At 42.8% G+C, this 19,629-nt stretch overlaps 1 protein-coding gene across 2 annotated transcripts; it reads right to left on the bottom strand.

Annotated features, from left to right (window-relative positions):
- Positions 1-3: 3 nt before the first annotated feature.
- SPAG5 (sperm associated antigen 5) lies at positions 4-19,569 on the bottom strand. 2 transcript variants are annotated; one of them, XM_033090948.1, is made up of 24 exons: positions 19,430-19,569; positions 19,086-19,211; positions 12,243-13,330; positions 11,963-12,137; positions 8,453-8,527; positions 8,113-8,205; positions 7,884-8,018; positions 7,553-7,672; positions 7,336-7,428; positions 7,120-7,233; positions 6,678-6,771; positions 6,375-6,522; positions 6,198-6,300; positions 5,884-6,017; positions 5,546-5,684; positions 2,783-2,888; positions 2,532-2,618; positions 2,153-2,288; positions 1,938-2,049; positions 1,491-1,571; positions 1,171-1,326; positions 1,016-1,090; positions 805-885; positions 4-587 (listed from the first exon to the last, which is right to left on the bottom strand). In XM_033090948.1, the coding sequence occupies exons 1-24, from the start codon at positions 19,478-19,480 to the stop codon at positions 516-518; spliced, it is 3,594 nt and encodes a 1,197-aa protein (XP_032946839.1). In that variant the 5' UTR covers positions 19,481-19,569; the 3' UTR covers positions 4-515. The 2 variants fall into 2 exon arrangements, with proteins under 2 accessions (XP_032946839.1, XP_032946841.1); XM_033090950.1 differs by having other exon boundaries at positions 7-587; positions 2,153-2,273.
- Between the last annotated feature and the right edge of the window lie 60 nt (positions 19,570-19,629).

Genomic DNA, 19,629 nt, shown 5'->3' with positions numbered 1-19,629 from the left:
GTCATCTTAACAGTCACAGTAACAACAGGTGGGGTAGGTGGGGCAGAGGCATCAACAAAGTGTGAGGGTCCAGAGGAATTAAGGAACTGAGTTTCTCTGTCCTCCCCCCTTATTCACCAGGGCCTACCCCGGAGGGGGATGGAGAAAGTAAGAGAATGAAGCCTTGTCTGTTCCCCCTCCCCTGCCAGGCCGTGAGCCAGGGAACAAGCAGTCCAGTGCCCAGCATATTTGGGGAAGCCAGAGAAGGGAGGAGGGGCAGTGACCCTTGGCCCTGGATGTATTGGGAGGGATAAGTACAGGGTGCCCAGGCAGGAGGGCCAAGCTGCCTCGCCCCTGACCTGATCCACCCACCTCTCACCCAAGAAACAAGATTCATTGCGCTTGAAGAAATACATTAAATATACTTTATTTAAATAGAATGAATCCTATTTGGCTGTATGCCAGTTGGTCCTGGTGTTGGGGTAAGGGAGTATTGCAGGTAAAAAGGGTTGAAACAGATTCCAGCTTTTAGTTTCCTAGCTCAGATAGTCCAGCAACCCCTGTAGCTCCTTGCAACCCCTCACAACCTCTGGGATGGACAGCAGAGTCTGGAAAGAGAGGCAGAAAAGGCAGCTCAGGGTCACAGCCTCAGGAAAGACCCACTGAGTTAGAGGGGAGGAAATGGAAGGCACAGAGCAACCTACAAGAGTGAGTCGACCCAGCTCTCAGTACGGGCTGGAAACCAGAGCCAATGCTCATCAGTACCTTCTGGGGCCAGGCCTTCTATCAGGTGCCTTAGTTGCATCAACTCCCTCCCTCCTTTACCTCATAAATATGTTGAACAATGTCATCTAGTTTCTTTAACTCCTTGTCAGAACGCCGAAGATTCTCCTCCAGGATGTTTCTCTAGAAAGCAAATAGGTTGCATAAGTCCTATGCTTATAAGAACAGCATAGCTTGTGGGGCAAGGAGAATATGGTAGGACACTTGCTAGTGGCAGTGAGAAATGGCCCTTGAATGGAATGGGAATTCTTACATGGCTCTGGAACTTGACTGTGAGGTTTGCCTTCTCGTTTTTCATCTCCAGGAACATCACTCTCAGTTTGTCCACCTATAGATATGTCCAGATCAGTAGGGGCACAGCCTAGGGTTCCCTCCAGCTGCTCAGCCTCTCTGTTAATTCTGAGTCACCTCTTGGGAGAGCCACACTTTCTCCTGGATCCAGTTAGTGGCCATGGGCTGACAGTTGGGGTCCAGCTGACTTGCCAGGGTCTCTTGGAGCACCTTAGTCTCTGTCTCTGCACGCCGAAGTGAGCGGGTAAGCTGGGTCACCTCTTCTCTAAGGCTCTAGGGATGAGAATGGAGAGGTATCCAGTAGTCCTCAAAGGTCCTCTCCATCCTTCTTATCCCATGTGGCGAACAAGGTAGACCAGGGGATCCGATTCCCACGTTTGGGATCCTAGCTACCAGTGACACAGAAGGCAGAGGGCCGGACATCATGATGAACATACTATGAGCTCGCCACTCTTGTCTATCTGCTCTAGAATCTTCTCATTCTGCTGCTGTATCACTTCCTGGAGCTCCTTTTCATTCTGTGAGGGAATGGGAGGTAAGAAGACACTGAGAGAGCTGGCTTCTTTGCAGCCCTTACCAGGAGACAGGATTTAGTGCTCAACCCAGGTGCTACCAACTGGTAACACCATTTCCTGTAGGGCTACGTCAGGCAAGGCACATCTCCGTGTAGAGTGTTCTGCTAGAGTTCCCAACTTCTAGGTCGGCCTGGGAGTTGGGTCAGCCCATAGCTGATTCCCAGACATGAAATGTCTGATCCCAGGGCAAAACTAGGGCAGTGATTGGAAAATCCCCACCACCCAGATTCCTGGAGAGACAAAGGCTCCCAGTGGGCCAGTAGAGCTGCCCCAGTTATTCATCGCCCCACTTCTAGGCCCCTCCTTCACCTTGTAACGCAAGCACAAGGCCTGGTTCAGCTTCTCTATGTCCACTTCCTTTGCCTTCTGGGCTTCCTGATGCTGTTCTTCCTGGGCCTCCAGCCGAGCCTGCAAATCACAACTAGGGGAGAGAAGAATTCAGCATTATTCCTGTCCTCTCGGGGGCTGCCTGGGCCCTTGACACAAGGGGCTAACCTCTCTCACAAAGACTGCACTCCACTCACATCTTTCGCTGCAGAATCTGGATGGCTTCTTCTTTGGACTCTTGTAGCAGGGAACACAGGCTCTGAAGCTCCAGAGTCATAGTATTCATTTCTGCCAGGCTCTTCTCCATGCGTGGGGTCTCTGCAAGAGAAAGTCCTAGATAGAGGTAGAGCCCTTTAGCTCTGGAAGGAGTTGTGTAGCCATCATTTCCACAAGTCTTATCCATGTTCCCCACCCATAGGATTTGAATGTCCGGAACATTACAGGTCCCAGGAGGCAGAAATATAATGAGCCCAAGTAGAATTGAGGTTTTTAGAGCAAAGCACTTCTCACTGCTTTAGTCTTTCTCATCACTCCCTGATCTAGAAATGAGGCAGGATCCCTGGAGCCCATCCTAACCTGTAGGCTGAAGGGAAACCACTGAAGCTACTCGGGTGAAAGCACTCTTGTCACTTCCAAGCAAGGACACAGGAGCTGATTCTGGCTCTGAAACGAAAACCCATCATGGTGGAGGGCCCCCCTTGTGACTCAGTCAAGGGTCTGCCAAAACGGAAGCCAGGGAGACAGAGGTCTGTCTGTGGGAATCTTTAACAGCTGAATATATCAACAGGGTCACAATCTTTCCACCCCGAAATGCCAGGGCCTTTAACCTTTGTCTGCCATTACTGTCAAGATGCTTCCCAAGAACGTGCTGCTGGTGGGCGCCGGGTGTTCCTGGGCACAGGCTGTGCTTTGTGGGAGGGTCTCCGGCTCAGCCTAAGGGCCAAGGAGAAAACAAAATCAGCTGCTCTTCAGGGTCTGTGATTTCCCTGAACTCCCAGGTACTTACCAGACCAGCCATCTCCTCTGGAATGCTGTTCTATTACCTCTCTTCTCTAGCTTCAACTTCTCCATTAGCTCCTTTTCCTGAACTTAATTCTCTCTCACTAAAGCAACAACTTAAAAAAAAAAAACCACAACCAAAAAAAAACTTTTTCCTACTTTAAATCTCCTTTTAGCTACTACTTTTTCTCTTTCCCTTCAGTTATGGAAAGAAGGAAGGGAGGGAGGAAGGAAGGAAGGGCCTACATTTCTTGCCTAAAATTCCCACCATCTATTGACACGCAGCCCACCACACTCAGGCTTCTGCCTCACCAGTCCACCAAAATTCTCCTTATTTGGTTCACCAATGGCATTCTTACTTTCAAATGCAATCGACACGTTTCACCTCTTATTTTACCTGAACTATTTGATAATCGATGACCACGTTCTTCTTTAGAAACTTCCTTTTCTTAGCTTCTGGGACACGACTCTCTCTCCTTCATAGGTAGGCCTCATACCTTTCTGGCTATTTCTTCTCTCTATCCAGAGTTTCTTCCTTAACTGTTGGGCTCCTTCTGGTTAATCCTTGGCCCTCTTTCCACTCTCATCCATTCCCTAGGTGGCCCTGCCTCAGGAGCTCCACAATAATATTGATTTCTACATGGATGACCCTTCAATCTGTCTCTCGCAACTGAATTTTTTCCCAATCTCCAGACCCAGAGGCTCAGCTGCCTGCGAAAAAACTACGAGAATGCTTCATAGTTCACCTGAAATTTAGGAGGTATAAAGCTGAACTCACCCTTTTCCCTGTCCCAACCCACCAACGATCTCTTCCTCCCGGTATTTCTGATCCTAGAGAAGGGGGGCAGCAAATGATGGTCTGCGGTTCAAATGTCGGCTGCCACCTATTTTTGTAAATAAACTTGTATTGGAAAACAGCCACACCCATTCATTTACATACTGTCTGTGGCTGCTCTTGAGCTATGGAAGCAAAGCTGAGTAGTTGAGACCGAGACCACATGGCTCACAAAGTTGAAAATGTTAATTTTATTTCACTTTATAGGAAAAGTTTGCCAACCCCAGTTCTAGAGAGTGTCACCATCTTTCCAGAAATCTAGAGATCATTTACTCTTCCACCTTACTCCTACGTCAAATTGGTCACCAGGTTCTATGACTTGTACTTCCTAAATATGTACTGAATTCATCCAATTCATCCCCTCCTCTCTACCCCGTCTATAACTGCCTTTAGTTCAAGCCTTCAAAATCTGGTCTCCTGCCCACTTCTCCAGCCTTGTCTGTCATCCTTGCCCCATACTCCAATTATAAAGAGGTACTTCCCTGTCCCCAAACTTGCTACATTCCATATGAGCTGGGCCTTGCCTTGTTCACCTGTAGTCCTAGCACCAGGTCTTATTACAAGGTAGACACTACAAAAAATTAAACATAGTGCCTCTATGACTTTCATATACTGTTCCCTCTGCTGGGTGGGTCTTCCTGTATACCTACCCCTGACAAACTTCTAAGCCTCAAGGCTCTGCCCAAGGGTTAGCTGCCTTGAGAAGACATCCTAACTCTCAAAGCTAGAACTATTACTCCTTTCTCTGTGCTTCCACAGTGGTCATCCATGCAGACCTCTATCATGAGCACTAGTTTACATCTGTCTGTCTTCCCTGTAAGACTGGATTCTTTCCCATTTCCTGTGCTCAGTACACACTGGGGGAGGGTCAGATCATAAGCACTTCCAGATTTCAGGATCCTGGCTGTACCTTTAACTGTTGAATAAGCTAATTAACTCTGTATTCTGAAAAATACCAACCATTTATTGTTTAGTGTGCAGTGCAGGGAAGCCAAAGAAGCAAGACTAAATTTCTGCTTTCTTTCAACACAGTCTAGTTGAAGAGACCAAACATCCAAGGAAAACTAATATAAGTGCAAAAGGAGAGTCAGTTCGTGAGGAATATAGCAGGAGATCACTGAGTCCACGTGATTTGGGAACATTCCAAAGAAGAAAATGAATTAGGGAGTATTTTAATAGGAAAGGAAAAAGTATTTCCAGTCTGAAGACAGAGGAGATGGATGTGGTAGAAGCCTGAGTCTGGGTGTGAATGGAGATGGAACATGTGTGTAGTGTATAGGCAGGCAGTCTAGTTGGAGTAAAGCGTTCATAATAGGGAGGTAGGAGACAGATGAAAAAAGTTTGAGTGACAGGCCGAAGAGGCCCTGTAGGCAACTGAGTCACTGAAGGTCACAGAGATGGAACAAGAGTAGTGTTTTAGGAAGACCATTCTATACAATGAAGATACAACTGGTAAAACTCAGCAAACTAGGCACAGAGGGGAACTTCCTCAACCTGATGGAATATCTACAAAAAAATTACAGCTAATATCCCACTCAATGGTGAGAAACTCCAAGCTTTCCGTCCAAGATCAGGTACAAGGTGAGGATGTCCCCTCTCACCACTCCTTTTCAACATTGTAGTGAAAGTTCTAACTAATGCAGTAAGGCAAGAAAAGGAGATAAGAGGTATACAGATTGGGAAGGAAGAACTAAAACCATCTTTGTTCAAAGATACGATTGGAAGGGAGGGACGAGAAGGAATCCCCACATCCTACCTTCTCCTTTAATTTTGTCTGTAGGAAGAGGGTCAAGCTCTGCAGTTGCTCAGTCAGCCCCCTTAGCTCTTGGGAATACTGACGTGTCTTCTCCAGGTCTTTCTCCTGGTTCTCTGCTATGGTGCTGGCCAGTTTAGCCCTGAAATAAGAAAGGAACAGAGACCAGGTAACCTTCTCTGAACACCTCTCCCAAATCCCCACACAGCGATGTATTCAAGGAGGGAAATAAAAGGCTTTTGGACCCTGTCACAATTTGCTCCTTGGACACTTTAGCTTCTAGAAGATTCCTGGGAAAGATAAGCACTTAGAGGGGAAGCACAGAAAGGTAGCAATCTTACCTCAGGTTCTCTACAGTGTCCTTGAGTTCCTCACACTGCAGGCTGCGCTCTCGGAGCACTTCCAGTGTGGATTTCAACTGACACTCAACCTGGCCCAGCTCCAGGTGAGCAACCTGATTCTCTTGGTCTGCAAACTGGGGAGGCAAGAGAAGGAAGGAAGGGAAAAAGCAAGAGAGGGAGGGGGAAAAATAAGTCTAAATGGGAAATTTTAGAGCCGTGGGAACAGAGGATTTTTCTGATGCACAGTCTCAGACTTCTCCTCAATTCGATCAGGTAACAGTCTCCTGCCAGCCCCGCTACCCCGTATTCCTTACCTCCAGCGTCTCCTTCAGGTCCTGCACCTCCTTGGTCAGGACAGCATGTTGTTGCTCCAGCTTTGCCTGCATGTGTTTTAGTGCCATCTCTTCTTTTTGCCACCTGCCAGACACCTTATATTAGATCCCATTGGTCCTATATCCTGGGACACCTACTGCCACCTGGTAGGAACTCACTGAGTAGCCTGCTCCTCGCTGCTCTGGGTAAGCTGGCAGAGCAACTCATCCTTCACGGCCAGGTCCTGGGTACAGTGGGCATGCTGACTCCGTAGCTCCTCTAGCTGACTGTGCATGCTGGCCAGACTCTGCAGCTGAGCCCGGAGATCTAGAACAAAAGGATCCTAATGACACCATGTGGTCACCGAGTCAGAACCTCCCCACACTTCTGCTCCAAAGTGTTCTAGAGCACTTTCTGGCTCTACTACCACACCCCAAGTCTCAGCAGAGCACAACTGCTTGCTTGCAAGCATGCATACACACCTGTTGCTAGGCGACTGTTTTCTAACTCCAGTTTTTCTATTTGGCTTCTGCAGTCCTCTAACTGGGTAGAGACGTGTTCCAGCTCCCTGGAAACCTAGGAAAAAAAGACAGTTTCCCTCCTGAAGCATGAGTCCTAGGACTTAGTCCAGCTTCTCTTTCTGGACAGAACAGCAAACCACCTTGCTCCTGGGGAGCAACACTGTAGCAAATAAGGCTGATCCTCAGGAAAAAGTAGAAACAGGAGAAAATTTGCTGAAAGGCAAGGGAAACCACTGGGCCCGAGGCCATCTTACAATGAAGGGACCTGGCTGGTCTCCAAACCCACAGGGTAGAAAGAAGACAGGTCCAGAGTAAGAGACTAATGATACCACTCATTAGAAAGTCCTTCTGTAGAGGAGGAGGAAGAAACCAGGCCTAAGCAGTCCCCACTCCTGGGTTGTACCTGCTGTTTTTCCTCAATTGCGGCATCACGTTCCTGCAAGGTCTGCCGACTTTTAGCTGTGAGTTTCTCCATGAGTTGTCGAGACCGGCTCAGCAAAGCTGTCCATGTTATATACTACCAGGGGAAGCAAGCAGGTCAGTCGAGCCCTCTTGAAGCAAGGCTCCTAATGGGGCTGGCTGTGAGTAAAGGAGCGGTATGATGGCCCTGAATACTCACATCCAGTTGCATGGATGTCCAGTCCTGTTGCAAGTCTGAAGTAAGAGTTGCTGTCTGCTGAGCCAACTCTTCTTGCTCAGTATGAAGACCTACCTATACAAGAACGAGTACCTATGGAGGGGGCCCCCTTCCCTTTGGATACAGCAAAGTCGGGGTATGTGACCATCCTTCCAGTGTATCAGCATGGATCTCAGGAAAGAAAACGCCCTCAAATTACCAGTTGGGTCTGGGTCTCCTTCAAGAGTCCTCTGAATTTCCCCATGGATCCCAGGTCCTGTTCCAGCTGGCTGATGCGCTGGACGGCGTGTGCACAGAAAACCTCTAGCACTGTCTCTGCCTGTTTGGGGAAAAGGTTGCGAGGACACAGTGGGCGGAGGAGGGAAACAGCACAAAGCCATAACTATCCACCACACCAGTAGTTTAGTTCATTATTCCCCAGGGCAGGAAGTTCTTAGGCCATCCATCTGTGTCTCAAGTGAATTTGTGTTCCTGCAGGAACCCTGAAGAAGAGACCTCCCAAATCCAAGAACAAAAGCCGGACACCTTACCGCATCCTTGCCTCTGAGGGCCATTTCCTCTCTGAGCTTTGCCTCTTCCCTTTCTGCTTTGAGGCTCTGGAGCCTTGCTCTCAATTTCTTCAACACATCAAAACAGCAGGAGACCAAGGTTTCTGCACGCCGAGACTACAAGACAACAATCAAATGCTGTGTCTGGTTCCTTTGCTTTTTGGCTTTCAGTCCCATCAGAGGCCTCTGCCTTCATCTTCATGCTGCTTACCTCCTGACTCACAGTAGTTTTATCTTCTTCTAAGTGCAACAGAGACAGGTGAAGCAAGGATATCAGCTCTTTAGAGACCAGCGCCCATGACTGCTGTAAAGGGAAAGATGGCTGGCTAGATCAAATAAAGTCACTAAACAGGAAATAAGCAGGAACACTGGGGAGAAAAGCCACTGACCCCAATGTCAAGCTCCAATAGGGAGGAGATATCCTTAACGAAGATTTGAAAACTTCCCTTCATTCCCACGGCTAAGTACCGCCACCTGCTAACCACCCGGGATTCTCCATTCTTGATGTGCACAGGACACTCAGTGATGGGTTAAGGTCAGTCAGCACTTACCATGACATTCCTGGCTTGCTGCAGAGCCTGGCCAATCTCTTGGCTCTCCTGAAGATACTGAGCTTTCTTACTTATCTAGCCAGAGAAACAGAGTTCCTTTTGCATAGGCAGCATGTACCACCAACACCTCACTCCCCGTCCCACCCTCTGAGATCCAGGAGCCTTTCCTAGGAAAAACAGGAGCAAGGCTCCAAGTCAGAAAAAAATTCAGAGGTAGGTAAAATTCTCCTTTTAAAATAACCTTTTTACCCTCTAATTATAAGAATAATATGTGTTTATAGTAAAATTTTGGAAATATGAAAAACTGAATAAAATAGAAAAAGAAATCATTACTAATTTTACCACCTAGAGCAGTGATTCTTAACCAACAGTGTAGCATCTACCCCAAGAGCTTTTGATATACCTCCACACTAGATTTCCTTGCTAGAGGGATTTGCTATTACTGATGAGTATATTACTTCCCTCAGGTGTGTGTGTGTGGGGGGGAACATTGGGGGGGAGGGGATTCGCAGACTACTGATTTAGAAAGAAAGTATTATATTCAGTGAATTCTAAGATGATTTATCTTTTTACATGTCAACACCACTGAAATTGGGATGCATCTTAACATTGATAATGTCTTAGATTTGATGAAAGACAGCAATGCTTAAGAAAAACCACAATTGAGATTATAATATATACATAAACTTGGGGTCTTGCTTTTATTACTTAATTTTATCATACTAATGTTATTTAGTCTTGAATTTATATTCACTCTCCTCCCTGGAATAGCCTAAGACTGGGACATCTGCTTTAGAGGGGCCTGTCAGAGTGGAGTACCACCCATTTTTAACTTCTGCTGATATTTTACCTCGCCTCAAAACCTCTCAGAGGTTATCTGAACTCTGATTTCCTTTCTTTAAAATCCTTGAACTTATAGTACACTTATTTTCCCATGTTATTAAAAACTCTTCAAACTTTTAAATGACTGCAGAAAATCCTAGCTTAGGGTAAAATAATATACCATTAATTTACTACATTTTTTTCATTATTTTAAAAAAAGTTACCATCTTTATACAGAATTTTTCCCCTTTAGGATATATCCCTAGAAGTGGAGTTACTGGGTCAAAAAGTTTGAACTGCTTTAAGGGTCTTACTTAAATTAAATTGCCTTCAAAAAATATTGAACTTATATCCTACTAGCAATAGGAAAAGGCTTACTAGATTATCTATTTTATTCTTTGCTATTTTGTCAGAAGAAAATAGCATCTCATTGTTTCAATTTGCATTTCTCTGATTATCAGTAACAGTAACCTCCTCACATATTTATTAGTCATTTTTATTTTCTTATTCTCTAACTGTTCATTATCTTGGGGCAGAAAAAAATCTTAGTGTGCTATGTAGAGTAGATACATATGATCCCACAGGCAGCAGAGCTATAGACAGACTTTAAAGTTCTGAGAGAAAAGTGGGGAGCCCTCATTACTGCTAAAAGGCAGCCATCACGTGGGAAAACCCAACTGCTGGAGCAGGAGTGCTGAGTCACTGTCCTGGCAGCGGCCTGGATTTGAGGAGGCAGAGCTCTCGGAGTTCATCGCCCCCCTCCCCAGCGAAGCAGTCATCATTCCCCTGCTGCGTCGTGCAGTAAAGCACGGAGTAGGGGAGCACCCGTGAGCCCCGGGCGAGGCGCACGTGCTGTTCAGAGCCGGGCAGTCAGGCGGGTGATGAGCTTAGGAGGCAGCCGAGCGGCAAGGACATGGCACCGTGATAGGCAATGGCTGAAGGTGCTGGCATTTCCCCTCTTTGGTTCTGCCTCAGTGGCCTCCAGAGGGATTTGGCAAGCTTCAGGGCAGGAGGTACAAGGCCGATTCAGGGATGGGCAACAAGATCAAGGACAAGAGGAAAGGATACAGATAATAAGAAAACACAGGAGAAAAATTGAGCAGCTAGAGGAATGAGGAGCCTAAGGTTTCCAGGATTTGGGCAAAAGGTAAAGTCATTTTTTGAGGATATTTTCATCCCAAAGGAGGTCTTTGGGCATTTGGAGAACAGCTTAGCAGCAGCCACCTATTAAGCTCACCAGCCAAAACAGGGAGGCTCTCAATTCCTTCCCCTGACACCATTCCCTTCCGTCCTCAGCCGAGTTGTCACAGCTAGTCCTCTAGAACATTGGTCTTTAAACTGTTTTCCTCTCCTATCTGCTATAATAATTTTGAAAGTACTCAGACTTTCAAAATTGTTTAAATTGTTACAAAGAAAAAACTTTTTTAAAAAATTGTTAAAATTGTTACCCTTGTTTAAATTGTTACAAAGACAATAATTTCCACCATTTTATAAATATTGACAGTTTGAGATAAAACTGAAATCACTCAAATATATCCAATGGTATAAATACTACATACACCTTAATGATTTAATACCTATTTTATACCTTTAAAAAATACACAAACAAGCTCTTCTTTAACAGCCAGAAATTTTGTATCATCCCTTTTTCTCCTTGAACCTATATTTTCATTCCTTTTAGAATTTTATCATAATGTAATATATTTTTCTACTTGAAAGTTTGTTATTAATCAATGTATCTTCAACAACAAAAGTTCATCTATATTTAAATTAAAATTTTTAAAATTCCTCTGACCATATGCTTTTAAGTAAAAAAAAACGTTTTTGTGGATGAAGAAATATTTTCATCAGTTGTATACTAATCATTGTAATATTATAATTTTAATAAAATCACAAACACACCTAGTAAAATTTTGATAATCATCTATTAATGAAATAGATGGATCATCCCTCCCCTTATTAGTCATATGTCTGTGGATTACTATAATTCCTACACTAAGACATGGTTCAGGAACAATTCTATTTTCCATCCTTCTAGATGTAAGCACTGAGAAATCTTCACATAAATAATGAGAATAAGTAGGAATGAAAGAAGGGAAGAAGGGCATGTCACTCAATTGTAGAAGCTCATTTGTAGATATATGCCAAAAATCTGATAGTGAACTTTTATTAAAAATGTTTGATGATCCACTATTATAATTAAAGCCTTCCTTCAATTTTGTTGAAAGCATGCAAAAATGATGTGTTACGTGATCATTGCAGTCATTCACTTTCTCAGCATGTACACAAATATTTTCTATCGTCACTTGATTGTTATCCCTTGACAATGGAAGATTCAGGATAGATAGTAAATATGCTCTTCTTCAATGACGTGGGCAAGGGCAATTGCGAATGGGGAAGCAGGAAATAAAAAACAATTAGTAGAGTACATTTGGAAGATGAAGATCTAGAAACCGATTCCTTTAAAGCTTTCTTTGCTTGCATTCCCTTGCAAAGTCTTGACGTACCCCAGGAGTATAGTGAGTACCCACAGCTTTAAAGGATTTTCCAGATTCACAACTTTTACATATATTCTAAGAATGAACCTGTGGTTAAGGAGTCTTCTTTGCCCGCTGGCAGCTTATCAGCTTAAATTCTGAGGAAAAGGGCCCACTGGACTTTTCCACGCTTTGGGAATAACTTTCTTACCCCATTGGGAGAGGAGTCAATCTGTGTGCTACTGTCTTGAACTTCTGGGTGAGGGGTAGTGAGCTGGCTCTTCCAGTTCCGCAGCTGGCAGGAGAGAACCTCCAGAATGACAAGAGAGTTCATCAGGTTATCTTCCAGGTCATGTCGCGATAAGGCAGTCAGATCTGGAGGATGGCTGCAGCAGGAAGAGAACATGAGGAGAAAAAAGACAGGGCAAAAGATGGAAGTGGCAGGTCCAGGTTAATGGAGCCCAGGAGGCACAGGATATAGGGACACTTACCCCCATAGGAGATGCTCCCTTCCAGAAGTACCGTCTTTGGTGCCCTCGAGGCCTGCCTGGGATGTGTTCGAACTCTTTTCCTGTGGTGCCGGGGGAGTAAGCCAAGTCCCCACTGAGCAAGTAGAGAGAGGGGTAGTGCCAGTTGTGGCATCCCGAAGCACAGAGGGAAGGGATAAGCTCTGGCGGAGATTTTCTAGCATGACCGAGGTATTTACACCTTTTTCCAGCCAGGTCAGCGGGGACATCCAAGGCCCTGTATCCGAGATGAGAATCCTACCAGCATCTTCTACGGCTGGGCCTGGAGCTGCCTGGGATTCCATTTCTCCTGGATTCGGGGTCAGGCAAGAGGATGGAATATCTTCCACATTTGAGACAAGTGCTTGATCTCTCACTTCAGCCTCCTCAATGAGTGTGGGGAAGCTCATTTCTCTTTCCTCTATAGCTCTGTGCTCTACAGTGGCCTCCCCTGGGGCCACGTGACTGACAGGGAACTCTGCTACTAAGGCAGGTGAAGGGGAAAGACAGAGCATGGAGGAATGCGAGAAGGCATTCCTTTCAGAAGAGACTAAGTCCTCGGGCACAGCCTCAGTCCTATCATCTCTCGGGCTTTCCTTGGAGCAGTGTAGGTGTTGCTCAGAACAGGGATTTGGTGGATAGTCCAAGAGATGGGACGGAGGATTCTGAAACGTAGGTTTCTCAGGTATAGCGGGAACAACTGCAAGGCTGTCTTCAACGCAGACTGCCACCCCCTGTCTCAGCAGATCTCCTGGCCTCAGAGGCTCATCTGGAGGAAAACTGTTTGTCGCTGCCATAGTATCTAAATGGGCCTCAAGTGTAATGTCTTGCTGCAGCCCTCCTGGGGAGGGTACACAGAGCCCAGTTTTAATCACATTGTTGTTCAGTGGGTCTCCTGCTTCCCCAAACGTTTTGGGAGCAGAGTTGGTTTGGGGAATCAGATTTAGGGGCTGATCATCTGATTCATGTTGACAAGCTTCTAGCCACTTTGATGGATGGCTGAACTGTTCTGATGGGGAGTCTGTCATCTTAGCATTTTCAACATCCAGTGGAGACGAGTTGTTGCTGTCTTCCTGCCAAAGGAAACAAAAGAAGTTGACTAAGGCAGTCCATGCTGGTTCCCAACACACAATTATGGGTGCAGGATACCGTCTGAACTCAAAAAAAGAAAAGAGTTCTCATTACGTCTGCTTAGGTAAGAACTTGGCTAAGCCATGCTGCTCACTACAGAGACCCAAGAGCAGAGAAAGAAAAACTGGGAAGCCATTTTGGGTCTTTCCAAGTGAACCAGCTTACAGTATAAACAAAGCTGAGATAATTTATCTATATCACAGGGAGGTGATAGCTTGAAAGCGACCCCACTCCTCTCCGATTCTAACTCCAATCCACTTCTAGGGGGGAATAGGTAGGAGGGATCCCTAGGCTCAAGCTGTCAGAATCTAGAGTTGGTAAAAGATTTATTGGGAAACAGTTAGAAAGCACTTGGCCCAGAGATCCACAGATCCTACGGAGAGAGGGCAACATCAACCTGTGTCAGTGACCTCGTCTCCCTGACCCCAAGAGTGCAGGGTGTCCTGAATATATGGGTTGAATGGATTCAATCCTTGGGATCTGAAGAGCTCTACGTCTCATAGCAGAAGAGAATAAAGAGTGGAGAGATTTCCTCCTGGTGCTCTGATAAGAGACTCACAACCTTCCTACTGCTGGTCCCCAGGGACAAAGACCACTGCACCTTCCACCACATGCAGGGTGGCTGGTCGTGAGACTCAATGAACAAGAAAAGGAAAATATGAATGTCCTTAAGTGGATCTATTAGCCAGAGAAAAGACAAACCCTAAGACAGAAAAGGTAAATCCTAACAAAACACAACTGATGGAAGAAACAGATGATAATTTGAACTATGTAAAAGGATCCGAGTAACACACACACACACACAGACTTTCTGCAAATAATAAATATTACTTTTAAACAAAAAATTTCAGTAAAATTAATTGAAAAAGGATGGTCAGAGTTGAGACTGGAATTACTGGTCTGGACAATCAAATGGAAGAAATATCTTGAAGCAAAGAAATGTAAATCTGAGAGAAAAACTAAGAAAGGTGGAAGATAAATCCAATAAACCTAACATGTGACTAAAACAAGTTCCAGAAGAAAAAAGAATACATACAGGTGAGGCACTGATTAACAAACATTAGAAGAAAGTCTCTCTAAGAAAGACCTGAGTTTGCAGATTGAAATGGCTCATCAGGTTTCAAGCACGCTTAACAAGAAAAAAGAAAAGAAAACATTTCTGAATTACAAGGAAGACAAGACTATTTTTGAAGCTTTAGATAGAATGACCAATTATTTAAAAAAAAAAAAAAAAAAAGAATCAGACTTACATGAAATTTCTCATTTACAAAGGTGAATGAAACTTTAAAACACAATATTGAACTAAAAAGGATTTCTGATATCCTGGCAATGTCCTATTTACTGACCTGAATATTGGTTACAATGATGTGCCCTTTATACAAGTTTGTTAAGCTGTATGTTTTACGTACTTTCATGTACTTTATTTCAATTTTTAGAAGTTTTTCTTTCAAAGTGCTAAAGGAAAAGTAGAAAATAAAGGGGATTGCAAAGAAATACCAGGCAAAAGCAAACAAAGAGAGCAGAGGAAGCAATATTAATATCAAACAAGGTAGGATGTAAGGTTATAGCACTATTATGATAAAAGACAAAATTGAAGATAGATGATATAAAAAACATAAATCAATCTGCACTAAATGACCTAGGAGCTAAATATACAAACCAAAGATTTTTAAATATAAAAGTGCACCTGAAAGTTTTTGCTGTATTTCTCAACTTCCTATTTATTCCTTTAAAACAATCTCTTAAGGAGAAAATATTGGCAAATCATAAAACTGATAAGGGATTAATATCCAGAATATATTAAAAAAAAAAATTCCTACAACTCAACAACAAAAAAATAAATAACCCAACTTAAAAACAGGCAAAGTATTTTAAGAGACATTTTCTCCAAAGAAAATATACGAATGACCAATAAGCACATGAAAAGATGCTCAACATCACTAATATTTAAGAAAATGCAAATACAAAATACAATGAGATAGCATCTCACACCCATTAGGAGATGGTCACTATCAAAAAAAAAAAAAAAATCCAAAACAGAAAATAATAAGTGTTGGTGAGGGTGTGAAGAAATTGGAAGCCTTATGCACTGTTGGTTGGCATGTAAAATGGCACAACTGCTATGAAAACAGTATGGCAGTTCTTCAAAATACACCCAAAAGAATTGAAAGTAGGGTCCAAAAGAGATATTTGTACACCTACCTGCACTACAGCATTATTCAGAATAGCCAAAAGGCAGAAGCAACCCAAGTGTCCTTTGACAGATGAATAGATAAACAAAATATGATGTATACATACAGTGGAATATTCTTCAGCCTTGAAAAGGAAGGAAATTCTGACACATGCTACAACATGAATGAGTCTTGAAGACATTATGCTGAGTGAAAGAAGCCAGTCACAAAAGAACAAATGCTGTATGATTCCTTTCATGAGGTTCCTGGACTAGTAAAATTCATAGAGACAGAAAGTTGAAAGGTGGTTGCCAGGGGCTCGGTTAGGGGAAAATAGGAAGTTGTTTAATGAGTATAGTTTTAGTTTTGAAAGATGGAAAGAGTTCTAGAGAATGGCTGTACAACAATGTGAATATACTTAACACTACCGAACTGTGCATTTAAAAATGGTTAAGATAGTAGATTTTATGTTATGAGTACATTACCACAAATTTTTTAAAAAATCACTTTAAAACACCTCTCTCAAAATTCAATAGATATGGCAGACTGAAAAACATGCAAGGACAGAGTAATTAACTATCTGTTGATGGGTATATATAGAATCTGACATCCTTTGAGCAGTAAATATGCTTTTTTTTCATATGTTCATGGAACACTTAGAAAAATTCCTCCTATAGTTGGCTACAAAGAAAATAAATTATAATCTGATCATAATGCAAGGAAATAAATTTAAAAAGTGACAGAAAAAGGTTTTTAAGCACTTGGAAATTAGGAACCACTCCTAAATAACCCCTGAATTAAAGATAAAAAAAAGAAAATTATAAACTAGCTAGAAAGCATGACAAAGGATGACTATAATATACAAAGAACACTTATAAAATGACTAAAAAGGGTAACAACCCAATAAAAAAATGAGCAAATAACATAAAATAAGCATTTCACAAAAGAGCAAATCCAAATAACCAACACACATATAAAGAAAGATACACTCAATGGTAGTCAAGAAAATGCAAGTTAAAATAACAATGGGATTCCACATCAGACTGGCTGAAATTTTAAAGATCTCTAATAACTACCACAAGAAGTGATGTGGGGAAATGGATATCCTTATACAATACTGGAGAAATAACTATTTCAGATAGTAATCTAGCAAAATTTCTTACAATGAAAAACATCTTTCCTTCAACCCAACAATGCTATTCCTGAAAACGTATCTCATTAAAATAAAAGTATCAGTACCTAATATATGCATAAAGATATTTATGTTAAGTTTATAGAAGCAAAAAAAATGAAACAAATAACCATTTATGAATTATGATTCATGCATACCATAGTATCTCATGGATTAGTTCCACATCAACTCTTTATGTCATAGTTTTCACATTTTTGTGCTTTTTTGACTTGGAGGGATTTGCACCACATTGTTGAATGAAAAAAGCAACATACAGAGAAATATAAACAGTCGATCCTCATTTTTTATGCATTCAGTATTTGTGAAATTGCATACTCACTAAAATTTATTTGTAACCCCAAAATCAATATTTGCAGCACTTTTGATCATCTGTGGACATGCAGAGTGGCGAAAAATATGAATCACCTGAAACACACATTCCCAGCTGAAAGAGAACAAGGTGACATTCTGCCTCTTACTTTAGCTGTCATACTGCTTTTCATAATCTATTTAGTGCCAGGGTTTTCGCATTTCTGTGCTTTCTGTTGGTGATTTTGCTGCTTTAAATGGCCCCCAAACATAGTGCTCAAGTGCTAAGTGCAAGAAAGCAGTGATGTGCTTTATGTGCATTACATAAGCTTTATTCAGGCATGAGTGCAATGTTAATGAATCGACAATATATATTAGATAAAGTGTTTTAAAACATAAACACACATAAAATAAGGTTATGTATTGATTGGTTAACGCAAATGTTTGATCAGAAGTCAGCAGGAACATAACCCTGTGTTTTCCCTAGGAGCATCAGTTCAGTATTTGCTAATTAAGTGTTCACAGAGACTTTATAGAACATAATTACTCATAAGAATTGACTATATATTGTGATTGATTAATAATTTTGTATGTTTGCATGTTATTATTAAAAGAACACAGAAAAAATATGAAAGGATACATAACAGGATGTTAAAATGAATTGGTTACTTGGGACGAGCAGGACAAGTGTAGGAGGGATTAATTCCAGAGGAAGGGCAAATCAGAGGAAAAGTGAAGCTAAGCAACAAAAATGACAGAGAGCAAAAAAGGAAAAAAAATGCCTTGACAAAAAAGTATAATAATCTACTATGGATGTGTGTATGTATCAACATATACAAACAGACACACATAAAGAGATGCAAGAAAGGATTTTCAAATATGTTATGGTAGTTATCTAAGATAACAGAAACATATTTTTTCTTATTATTTATATATTGTGCAAATGTTTCAAACAATGTACACTATATAAATAATCAAAATTTTAAATAGCAAAGAAACTCTTTTCCAACTATATCAGCAGGTAGCAAGCCCTCTAATTAGGAGGAGAGAATCCTAAATTCCTACTGTGATCAAATGACTATGGTTAAATTCTATACGCTCTATGAAGATCACTTCCCACTTAGTACTTATTTCTTTTCTACCTAAGCTATACTGGCTAATATATTAATAGTAGCCACTACCCACATGTAGCTATTTAAATTAAAATTAAATACAACTAAAAATTTAGTTTCTCAGTCACATTAGCTACCTTTCAAGTGCTCAACAGTCACGTAATTAATAGCTACCACACTGGATAGCACAAATAATCAAATATTTCCATCATCCCAGAAAATTCTATTAGACAGTAGGTGTTAAGAGTTTTTCAAGAAAGACTGCTACCTTCATACATATGTACTCAGGCTACCATCTGTCTTTATATATTCTTCTTTCCTCCTCTAACCTACTTTATTTATATCCCATCTCCTTCCAAAAATAATTCAGACTTCATGAAAAAGAACAGAGATCAATTGGTCAATTGATCAGGTTAATGAAATACAAAATCATGGTCAAAAAAAGGGAAGCAAATCTTCCTATTTCAAGGAGTAACAGTAGCTATCTACACCTGATGATCAAATTTGACCCTGAGCTTTCCAGTAGCCAGAGCAAGAAGGAACATATGGTAAACTATATAGTTCTCATTATCAGAAAGAGAAAAAATAGGATGGAGGGCTATTGCCTCACTCTGGCAGCTGTCTGACCTCTGCAGGAGCCCATGTTAGAGGGAGACTACTAATCAAAGTGGTAGTATTTCTATGTAGTTCGGTAGATTGAACAGGGGAGGAGGTGATAAAATCTAGCAGCTAAATAGAGGTGCATGTTCTCAGTGGATTTTCTTTAACCACCCTAGGGCACCTCTCTGTTGGCCTGAATAGCTGTAAATGGATGTCACTGAGGTAGAAGACTTCATTATCGTTATTAATTACGTTCCAGCTCTGGCCCTCTGTTCCTCTGAGCTCTCCGCCTCGGCAAAGAGCCCAGTTGAGAAGATGGCTAGGCGAATCTCACCTGCAGCCCCAGTTTGCACAGTGATGGGGTCAGCGAGTAGCTTATCGGGGGCCCTTTTCCAGAGTTGGTGAGGGCACCGGGCTGCAGGTTAAGTTCTTGGAGAGGAGTTCTCATAGCTGGTATTCCCTGAGAAAGAAAGAACGGAAAGTGTGAGCAAGCCTGGGCTCTGTCTGCCAGCCCGCCCTTTCTCCCTCCCTAAGAAGCTCACAGGTCAATAAGAGACTCCTACTCCAGGCGCGCGGAAGCGGCAGGATCAACAGAACACTCCACAGGCCCCCCCACCCCACCACCTCCGACCCCAGGCTCGACCCAGCAGTCTCTCTCCAGGAGGCTCTCCCGCTCACCGGTTGCGAGGAAGGCGACAGGCTAAGGTTCAGTTTTTTCACCCGCCACATTTTTAACACAGAACGCAGGACGATGACCTCGCAGACCCAAGACTTGACGGCCAGTTCACCCGTCGCCTTTATTTGAAACTGCTCCACGCTTACCGATTGGCTGCGGAGCCTCAGGGCGTCAGGCTGGCGCGTCCGCTCAGTAATCAAGC

This window comes from Rhinolophus ferrumequinum, chromosome 21, assembly GCF_004115265.2.
Source record: "Rhinolophus ferrumequinum isolate MPI-CBG mRhiFer1 chromosome 21, mRhiFer1_v1.p, whole genome shotgun sequence".
NCBI classification, from domain to species: Eukaryota; Metazoa; Chordata; class Mammalia; order Chiroptera; family Rhinolophidae; genus Rhinolophus; species Rhinolophus ferrumequinum.
This window is presented reverse-complemented; position numbering and strand designations above follow the sequence as displayed.

Coding starts and splice junctions, on each gene's coding strand:
- SPAG5 (XM_033090948.1), bottom strand. CDS start 19,480: ATGTGGCGGGTGAAAAAACTGAACCTTAGCCTGTCGCCTTCCTCGCAA. Junction 7,234..7,335: donor GGACATCCATGCAACTGGAT/GTGAGTATTCAG, acceptor TTCCCCTGGTAG/TATATAACATGGACAGCTTT. Junction 6,301..6,374: donor AGCGAGGAGCAGGCTACTCA/GTGAGTTCCTAC, acceptor GGTGTCTGGCAG/GTGGCAAAAAGAAGAGATGG.